Raw genomic sequence first — 10,331 nt, forward strand, 5'->3', positions numbered from 1 at the left:
CGCACTCGTTTTGTACCTGTATGTGTAATTTCCAGATCAATAATGGTCCAACACAGCATCCCAGAAGCCACTAGCATGTCAGATAAGAGTAGAGCAGGGGGATGAGTGTGCTTTCACGAAGGGGTGAGTCGAGGGAAGCCCCTCTGACAGTTCTAGGGGGAAGCCAAATCAAGGCTCTACTCCTAGAGTGAATTAGTTAGTTGTCAAGTTCTGATGCCAGTGAGAAGTGGTATGATAAAATAAAACGTTACTTTTCCTACTTTTAGAATGTAGCTCAATTTTGGATGTACGAACTGCCGAATTCAAACAACTCAGTAATCTCATTTATAAACAAAGAGTCATTGCATAATTAATATAGAAATTTATTTCATCATTTAATGTGAACATTGTAAAAGTGGTGGGAAGATTTTTTTTTCTGAAGCATATCAGCCCAGTTTAGAAGATCATTAAACATGGAAGCTGTTCGTTGCTTTTTTATTGATAATCAAATAAATCTTTTTCCAGATTATAATCACCCATAGTGGTATTCATAAGAATGCTTTTCTTTTTGCTGTCGTAAAGTAATAAAATTACAACTAAGAAATATTCTTTTCATCCACAGAAGTGTGTAAATTGTAATGCGAGCGCTGTTGCGCGGAGCACTCTACTGTGCTTTGTGGTACGGCAGCATCGTCGCTGGATTTTTATTCATAGCATGCCCACTTTTGCCTGTATTACTACTGAGCCCTATAAGATTTCGAAAATGTGCAGATTTGCTATTTTCATGTTGGGAACTTTATCCAACGGTAAGTTTTCATGCACTTGTTCTCTTTAGAATACTCCTTCACAGTATCACACCAAAGTCTACGCAAAGACAATCAAAAATCAAATCAAAGATTAGGCAATAAACAAAGTTCTGAATATTAATACAAAAATACTTCACTCAGGGATTACTCGAGTTGTTCGGTGTAAAGATTCTGGTATCGGGAGATCACATTTCCCCCTATGAATCAGCCATTCTTGTTATGAACCATAGAACCAGAGTTGATTGGAATTTTTTATGGGCAGCAATGTACCAGGCATGTATGCCAGAAGTTGCTGCTCATAAATTGAAATTCATTCTCAAAGATCCCATTCGACATATTCCAGGGCCAGGTATGAACAATCAATTTTTTTAATTTGTCATTATGATAATGCAACAGTTAATGTCCTTCTACCAATCACGTCAGCGAGTCTTTTGTAAAACCAGTTTAGTGTATTTTAATTGCATTATGTTTCATAGAATTGTAAGCACTTTGAACTGTATGGCAAAGAGATTATAACTAGGTAAGGAAATAAAAAAAAAAACCAATTACAGGGTGGGTGATGCAGATGAATGGCTTCCTTTACATAACGCGGCACTGGGAGGAAGACCGAGGACGTTTGTCAAACTCACTGGATTATTTAGTGGCACTAGGCAGGCGGTGTCAACTTTTAATATTCCCTGAAGGAACAGATTTAACTCCAAACAGTAAAGAAAAGTCCGACAACTACGCGGCCAAACATGGCTTGCCAAAATATCACTACACGTTGCATCCAAAAACAACCGGGTTCAGTTACTTGGCACGTCATCTTCACCAGGCGCAGTACCTTGATGCTGTTTACGATCTGACAATAGCATATCCTGACTATGTACCACAATCAGAGGTGGATCTAGTGAGGGGAAAATTACCCAAGGAGGTCCATTTCCACGTCAAGCGTATTCCTGCTACCGATGTCCCAACAGATGACTTGATGCTGCGACAGTGGCTGGAGAAGAGGTGGCATCAAAAAGAAGCAACTCTTCAAGAATTCTCCAAAGGGAAAGCTTTTCCAGGTAAAGTGTGGCCAATGGCTTCTTCCTTGCCTCTGAGAGCCGCTATTGGATTTTGGAGTTTGCTAACAGGTGAGAAGTGTAGCTCATTCTGATATAAATTTCAAAAATTTCCTGATAATGATTCGAAGAATCTACGAAGGATGACTGTTAGTTGTGTAACGGAATTTTTTATCGCTTACAGGTGCAACGGTTCTGTTACTCGTTATTTCTCCGTTATTTCAACTATGGGCTTTAGTACATTCAGCTTTATTTGTTGCCCTCTCCTTGTTCAGCACTGGTTTCAATCAAATTGAAATGGGATGGTATTGGCGCTGGAAAACTCAAAGTTAAGAAAACGTATTTGGGTATAATACCATTGTAAGCTGAATTGTTTTTTATCAACTGTGGAAAACCTGGTGCCACAACATTCCATGTTGTACTATGATGCATCGCAGGTGAATACAGAGGCAAGTAAATAGCACTATAAATTTTTTTAAATCATGTGCTGTCTCCTGAACTTTCTCACTATTCAATTAGCTTGAAATGTTTTAATTGTTAGCAGGCACTACGTTTCGCCTTCTAAGAAAGAGTAACGAGATGTGAGAAAATTCGTAAACGCATGTGATGTTTAACTACAATGGAATAATATGCAAACATTTGAATGGCTCTACAAAATGATATTTTTTTAACCAATGGCATTTGAAGCAGTTTAAAAATTTTGACAACTTGATAAATTAATTTATTTTAGTACATTCGATGTACACCTACTGCGGAAGATATTTATCTTCAACGGTATTGAGAATTAGTATTTTTTAATACAACAGTTATATATTTTCTGAAAAATCCTTTGAGTTTTCTTGAGTTTTACTGAGATTTTTTTATATGGAGTGATATCAACATGACTGCATAATATACGAATAAGAAAATTGCTTGGTATTTCGTACACATTGGAAGTTGATTTTTAATTTTCATACCTACCCGAAAACTTGAACGTGCCCTTAAACTTTTATACTAGTAGTAGAAGTAATATAACTGAAAAATTTGTTTTCTTCTCTCATTCATCATTTAGTATTCAACTCACAGTGTGACGTTAAGTATAATATCGCCATTCGTTGATTGCAGTCGTTTTAATCAAACGTATTCAGGATATGATTTAATTCTATCCAGCAATGAAAAAAGGGTGCTTACTAGCATTATGTGCAATTCTATGAACAATTATTGCAATTCAGAAACATGTTGTAAATTTAGTAATCGGTGTCATCTATTCGCTTACAATTATTCAAATACACGTATTTCTCACAATTGATTGAGTACATACAAAAGTTTAACCCATCTTGTTATATTCAAGATGATATCAGTACTAGAAGTCGGTAATAATCACAAACAATGCCAAATAATTTGCGTTTTCAAGCACTCATTGTTGCACTATTATTTTGGCCATTGATATACGCAGCTCAATCTAATTAGTTGTGTAATATGTAATATAAATTTAAGATGGTTCGCGAGCCTTGTTGACCTGTTATTTTATGCGCAGTTATAGCCTCATATCCTGTTTGAATTTCGATACACAGAGTGTATTTACATTTGAAAGAATAGCTTATAGTAAAATTTTATTCAATATACCTATACCTTATATACATATACATGTATATACACACACACTATTTTAAGCATCCAAATACAACGTCTCTAGATTGACGCTCGGACAAACTACAATTAACACTTAGCAACATGGAAAACTCAATCAGATCTTCGTTAAAAAACCAAACGAACATGTGCAGTCACTTGAAATAGATGAATTACACAGTTATAATCGTGAACATGAAATGTAACTCATATTTATTCATCTGTCACGATTATCCTTCAATATTGTTTGCAATTATAATTATCAGATAATGCTGAAATTTTTTATTTGATTTGTCATAAAAATTTTGGTGATGGGTTGTACTTCGAAGATCTAGTGATAAAATACAGCTGTACATAAGATTAACCAAGTGTTAATTGTACCTTGAGCGAGTTCAGTATTCTAAAATATATGTATTGGAAGTTCGGACAGAGAATATATTTTTTCCGTAGTTCTAGCATATCTCGTAAAATAAGAAAAAGTGAATTCACGTGCCAAAGAAGCAACTATGGTCAACGACACTTCTCTATTAGCTCAACAGGTTCAATGGATTGCGTAAAATTCGGTTCTTGCGTGTTTGAAATGAGTTTTTTTTTTTCCCTCATAGAAAAACAGCGTAATATTTTTCCAGCAATAACTTGAGTAAATAAAAGTTAACGAGTAAATGTTTTTCAAGTGCGATTCATAAATTATTTCATTAAATCTATTGAGTGATAGTGATGAATTTAAGTGTTGGGACCAGGATAGGTTGCACTATGTATTAATAGTAAAATCTCTAATAGGTATCTTGTACTGTTTGTAAATTAGCACCACCATACATATAAATATCTAAGCAGTTAGCTGGATTGAATGGTATAACAACTACAATGTGTATGTATGAAAAAAATATATAAGGAATGCTCATGTATCTTTAGCTACATAAATGTATCCTGTTAATTGTATATTCGTCATTCAAAATAGACAGAAATTACTTTTATCGGTGTTAGTAAGAGATGAGCCAAGTGTTCATGCAATTATACTAATCCTAAGTGTGTACCAACCTGAAAGGGTAAATTCATTTAGATTCTAATGGCGTGTAAGGCAATATCTTCTTTAGCAACAGAAGTGACGTACAAAGTTCGATAATACAGACCCGAAACTATTCAAAGCAACACTCTCTGCACTTTCGATTCAAGAAATACATTTCAGTTTTACTGTATACGGAAATAGAACGTAAAGGGAAAAAACATGCTTAAGATTAGTAATTATTTAAATGTATATCAGCCGACTCTTCGAATTCTCTGTAGCAAAATGAAGAACGTTGAAATTCATTTTGGTTTCAAATCCTGTGATAATGAAACTTCGTGTTCATATACTAAAAACTTTTGCCAGTTGAAAATATCATCATCGAGAAGCATCTGTCTAGTATATTTTTCATTGTAACAGAACAACTTTGTTCTTACAATTCATGTGGAGTGATACTTTCTTTTCATTTCATGAATCTAACACAAAAGCTGATCGTTACTAGATGAATTCAGCATTCTAAGAATCCAATGGTATACCATTGATCGATGTCACTTTTCGTTTTGAAACTCGGACATTGTCCAAAACAAAATCAGCAATCGAATAAATTAGGTCTGCTCAATATGAATGAATAGTTTTATCGTTAGTTAGGGATAAATGATAAATAGTAATCTGTTTTTAATCGATATTTATTTTCTTCAATAGAAGAAGAAATGTTCAACAAATGCGTACTATCACTGATTCTCAAACACACTTATCAATGATGAGTACGTTGATGTTAGTTATACGTGTGTTACATGTTTTTCGTTTCATATGCCTGTAGCTGATTAATATTTCAATATTTAATAAACTTACTTTCATGAATGGTAGCAACAATGTGTAATTGTGACATGTATAGTCACAAGTCAAATGGATTTAGTGTAATTCAATTTTCATTCAATTAAAATCATGTTTCTGTGCACTGGATGTACGTACATATCTGATTTTAAAATCAAAAGTGTAACACAAATTCGATCACAACTGCCTCTCCATAGTCCCACAAAAAAAAAGAAGAAAGCAACAATTATTCAGCAAATTGTAGTAAGTATAGAATTGAAATACCTATTTAAAATTCTGTTTATAAAATGGATTTACTGGACTTTGTATCGGACTGGGTTTGAGTACGCCCACAGAAGGCTTTCGGTTGGCGTCAAAAGGTATGGCAGGGCTTTTTTTCAACTGAAGCCTATAATCCGACGTGTGCTGAGCTGTATTTTTCTGAAGATCTATTTTCACTTTCTTTTTGGAAGAGGACGACGAAAGATTTTTGATTGCTTGTGCTTCTGGTGTGGTGAAACTGGTTGCATTATTGGTGGAAATCCGTGTGCTCTGTAATTTAATAACAAAAACAATGATAAGACTTCACAATATTATTTGGGAATCGGATGAAACACGCGATTTATTTCGTTCTTATGAAGCAAACTTACAGACTGTTTTATTGACTCCTTTTTCCTCACTGGTGTCAACCAGGATAATGCCCTGTTCGGTTGTGACTTTTTGACTGATTTTGAATTATCCTGTAAACTAGTAGTTGGAACACGAAGATTTGATATTGACGGTGACGTTGAACTAATATCCGCTGAAACGCTCCAATTCCCCTCAGAACTGTATCTCTTTACTTTCTTTAATCCATTCTTGATAAGAGATTTCTTTATTAGCGTAGAAGGCTCGGGATTGGATAATTTGCCATCATCCTTAAGCGGCTTGTGTTTGGTAATTTTACTCGCGTTTTGAATACTCTTATTTGCATCGGACGAGTCACCATTTTGCAGAGATGGTTTTTTTACCCCTTTCAACTTTTTCTTTTTTGGAGTGTCGGTAATTGTGGTTACATCTCCGTCATCTCTTATCTTTGCACTTCTTTTCCTTTTTTTAGAAGATTCTACTGCATTTGACTTTACTTTGCGAGGGCTAGCTTCGACGCTTTCATACTCTGATATGTGCTCTACTGATGTGCTCTTTTTTGCATTTCGTTTCTTAGCCTTGGTAGCATTTTCAGACTTTATTTTTTTGATTTCGAAATCAGAATCTTGCTCGGAATTTGGATCCTCTTCTATCACTTCGCTAGTTTTTTTCTTACGTTTACGTCTGATAGTATCAGAATAAAGTTTTTGTTCAAACTTCAATAATCTCCATGCTGCACTCTTTGAACTAGTTTCAGATTTGGAACCCTCGTGAATTTTCACTTTCTTAATACCTAATGGCATGTTGCCTTCAGACAACTCATTATACCTATAAGAGTGCAAATTATTTATTTTAATGCTAATTATCATATTCAGGTTTATTTTCATATTTTAAAATAAGGTGAGTCCAAAATGGGATGACAAATTTTTAACATTACATAAAAAAATATCTTTTAGGGAAGTAATAAGATACGTGCATAATTCATAAAAAATTTCTCCTAGAAAAATACTAACGAAAAAAATCATATTTACTTACTCTTTAGCTACCCTAACTATTTGCCGTCGAGACTTTGTTGTAGACAACGGATGAAATCTGTAGTTCATAACCATATCAGCAATGGCTTTACCATTAACTGGTAATTGTGGTAAATCAACATCGACTCTTCCAGCTCGCGGATCCAATGGTCTTTCCTCTATATTATCAATCTGATGATCATCATCAAAATCACTTTTCTGTTCGTTATCATCTTCGTCAGGTTCATCTTCGTCAGATTCATCTTCTTCTACTTTTTGCATTGATTCAATGTCTCCATCAGGAAAACCTGCCTAATTGTTTAAATGCGGAAGAAAATTCCATTAAAACTACATGCATTGATATCATATAGGCATATTCCAACAAAATATCTGCACACATACGTGTCTCCAAGCTTCGAACTTTTCCATGTAATCCAAGCCGGGATCGGATTGAAAAATTAGGTACCTAAAAACGTGTTTCATGACATGCCGTATTTCTCTTTCGTCGTTCATAGTTGCCAAGTGCACTGCAAAGGGCCTGACAAATTCTACAACAACATCTTCTGGTACATCGCCTCCACTTACCTATCAAATATATCGGATTAATACTTGAATCGACATCACAGATCGTAAATTGAATAACTATAAATCTAAGTCGACACCAATATGAATAGTCTTTCTCAACAAACCAATATGGATTGTTCACTAACACTTTCTTTCATTAGAACACTTTCATTTTCGTATTCCTCAGAGTTTTTCAAGATATTTGACAATTTTAGAGAACACACATAGTCGTTACATACCTTTGCCAATTCTTCCATGTACAATTCAGTTACATGCAAACTAAAACCTATGGTAGCTTTTGATTTTACTAAAAGATCTTCAATTATCTTTGTAACTCCGTTAACCCAATCCCGATTCCATAGTTTCTTTTTACACATTTCAAAAGTTTGTCGAAGGATTCTTCGTACCAACTGTAAGAAAAACAAAAGGAATAACAACTCTTGTACATCGGTATGGACAGGACCGTTTTTTGCACTTACAAAGAAACCTACCATTTGGAATTTGTCTAATCTGTACTGATCAATTCCGAACCATTCAGTTGCAAGAGACAGTAAGGTACATTTAATATAAAGCAGAGCAGTATCTTTATTATTGAAACAATGTACGAGTTTACTAAGCGACTCTGCTAGCTCTTCTTGAATCAATGGTTTATCCGACATCCACATGCAGTAATAGAGGCCCTTCCACAACCTCATGAAATCTTGTTCCTCGAAGGCTGTAAATATTGAATATTAACTGTTGGGGTAGTACAATTTTACCCGAGCAAATCTAAATCTTTGGAGACCTTGAGATTTGAAGAAAGGTTCATTCAAAATGCAAATATTTATAAATTCTTACCAAAGGTGCTCTCGGATCGCACAGTTAACCATTTTCTTAGGTTCTTCAGCACCTTGTCTCTAACTTTTTTGTCATTACCAGCAAGTAGTTTGGCAAATTTTATTTCATGAGCAATGACCAAGGTTTTTTTGTTCTTCGCTGACTTTTGTACTTCGTTCTTCTGCGGTTTTCTATTTTTGAACTCCTGCACGAAACGTTTGATTTTCGGCAACACGTGCTTCGGTTTCCTCTGTATTTTTTTCACCGACATTCTATCATACTATGCCTCTTTATACTCGAAGTAAAACACTTTCGCTGTAATCACAAAACACAGACTAACAGAGGAAAGATGTTCACTCAACGAGATTCTTTTTGTATTCGTAACCTGGTGATTGCAAATCAAAATATCTACCCGAAAACGTGACACGATCTTGGCAGTCTCTCTATGCGCGCAGGTACTACCAACATAACCTAGAAATTGGCAGATTATTTCCCTCTCAATCACGGACCGATACTGACTAATGCTAACTGCGGTAATACACATCATCCTCACCAAATAACCGTGCGAATATTTTTCCGTACGGTTTCCAATCATGGCGCTATGGATAGAAGATTCTGATCTGTTACGACCGAAATTACGGTTATTAATCATATATATATATGTATATATATATCTACGGATTTAGTTTCACTCTACATGTTTGTAATATAACAGTTATGGAAAATCACGACCCTAATGATGTAGCTGTGACAAGAAAAAATTGCATGAAAAACAGCATAAAATATCGTTCAGGTATAAAACTTCCATTTTACGGTTATGCGAGAACTCTCAGCATTATCATTGTTTCCCGACATTTTCCTTCTTGTCCTCCTACACCGTCTTATAAAAATTTATAAATCCAAGTAACGGTTGGGTGACATTGCGTGGATATTTTGTTTAACGTGTACTTGCGGTTAATTTTCCGTGAAATTCCACCTGAGGCTGAACTGTTACGTAGAATTAACTGAGTCAATAAAATTACCAAATGTATACCGTCATAGCTACAGAAAAATAATGCATTTTTCACTTTCTGGTATTTATCGGTGCATTTGAATCTTTATTTCGTATCTGACTAAATGTATCGGAACACGATTGTACTCTCACATTGATGTACACAAGCATCGGCCTTGGAACGGTGTAGAGGCTTTGTAAAGCCAACGAAATTAGTTTATGTGTAGAAGTGTTTGCATTTAGATTTTGACCGTACGTAGCTTATTCAATTAGTTTCGGAAACTTGGTAAATGTAACAATAAGTTTGTTGCATGGGTTAAAGATTACCGTTAAATGCGTATGCATCCTACGAAATCGCAAACCTAATGACATCAATTTGGATGAAACGATGTAAATAATATGTTAGCGCGAGTCGATAATCATTCTTTGACGTAAATAAATTTGGTGGCCCTGAAAAGGGCCGATTGTGAGTTTGGATGACTGTCGAAGTTTAAGCTTTCTTCTCGGTTTTCTTCGGCAAAAGAACAGCTTGGATGTTGGGCAAGACACCTCCCTGAGCGATGGTAACACCTGAGAGAAGTTTGTTCAATTCTTCGTCATTGCGAATGGCCAACTGCAAGTGTCGAGGGATGATTCTGGTCTTCTTGTTGTCACGAGCTGCATTACCCGCCAATTCAAGGACTTCAGCAGCCAAGTATTCCATCACTGCAGCAAGGTAGACCGGTGCCCCAGCACCAACACGCTCAGCATAATTTCCCTTCCGAAGTAATCGGTGAATACGACCAACGGGAAATTGTAGACCAGCTCGGCTGGAACGAGACTTTGATTTTCCCTTGACTTTGCCTCCTTTTCCGCGTCCAGACATATCGATGAAGTTATATAGTTTAACCTTGTAAGGAGTAACGATGCTATCCGGTGTGCGGTCGATGAGCGAATGACTAGGTGTTGGGAGAGTTACATATTTATACCCAACAGACTATTCTGACGCGGACCAATCAGCGCGCATCACCAATGCGGCATCGCTCATTGGTCGGTTCGAGACCCCGCACGGACGGCTAGCGGAAG

At 35.8% G+C, this 10,331-nt stretch overlaps 3 protein-coding genes across 9 annotated transcripts; 1 reads left to right on the plus strand and 2 right to left on the minus strand.

Moving 5' to 3' along the window:
- The first annotated feature begins 71 nt into the window (after window positions 1-71).
- LOC124215819 (lysocardiolipin acyltransferase 1) lies at window positions 72-4,411 on the plus strand. 5 transcript variants are annotated; one of them, XR_006882448.2, is made up of 6 exons: window positions 72-229; window positions 602-785; window positions 927-1,134; window positions 1,337-1,903; window positions 2,016-2,280; window positions 2,351-4,411. XR_006882448.2 is itself a non-coding variant. In XM_046619619.2 (5 exons), exons 2-5 carry the CDS (start codon window positions 618-620, stop codon window positions 2,162-2,164), a joined length of 1,092 nt encoding a protein of 363 aa, XP_046475575.1. In that variant the 5' UTR covers window positions 72-229; window positions 602-617; the 3' UTR covers window positions 2,165-4,411. The 5 variants fall into 5 exon arrangements, 1 of the variants encoding a protein (XP_046475575.1); XR_006882449.2 differs by having other exon boundaries at window positions 2,373-4,411; XR_011177026.1 differs by having other exon boundaries at window positions 2,376-4,411.
- On the minus strand, window positions 4,042-9,270 carry Nnp-1 (Ribosomal RNA processing protein 1 homolog Nnp-1). 3 transcript variants are annotated; one of them, XM_046619581.2, is made up of 8 exons: window positions 8,688-9,270; window positions 8,297-8,590; window positions 7,951-8,174; window positions 7,699-7,869; window positions 7,298-7,480; window positions 6,918-7,207; window positions 5,906-6,710; window positions 4,042-5,807 (listed from the first exon to the last, which is right to left on the minus strand). In XM_046619581.2, the coding sequence occupies exons 2-8, from the start codon at window positions 8,544-8,546 to the stop codon at window positions 5,541-5,543; spliced, it is 2,190 nt and encodes a 729-aa protein (XP_046475537.1). In that variant the 5' UTR covers window positions 8,547-8,590; window positions 8,688-9,270; the 3' UTR covers window positions 4,042-5,540. The 3 variants fall into 3 exon arrangements, with proteins under 3 accessions (XP_046475537.1, XP_046475535.1, XP_046475536.1); XM_046619579.2 differs by having other exon boundaries at window positions 8,297-8,746; window positions 8,829-9,269; XM_046619580.2 differs by having other exon boundaries at window positions 8,297-8,610; window positions 8,688-9,269.
- A 48-nt stretch (window positions 9,271-9,318) lies between these two features.
- Window positions 9,319-10,183, minus strand: LOC124215821 (histone H2A). The gene has a single exon (XM_046619621.2). It carries the CDS (start codon window positions 10,129-10,131, stop codon window positions 9,757-9,759), a length of 375 nt encoding a protein of 124 aa, XP_046475577.1. The 5' UTR covers window positions 10,132-10,183; the 3' UTR covers window positions 9,319-9,756.
- Between the last annotated feature and the right edge of the window lie 148 nt (window positions 10,184-10,331).

This window comes from Neodiprion pinetum, chromosome 4 (assembly GCF_021155775.2).
Source record: "Neodiprion pinetum isolate iyNeoPine1 chromosome 4, iyNeoPine1.2, whole genome shotgun sequence".
NCBI classification, from domain to species: Eukaryota; Metazoa; Arthropoda; class Insecta; order Hymenoptera; family Diprionidae; genus Neodiprion; species Neodiprion pinetum.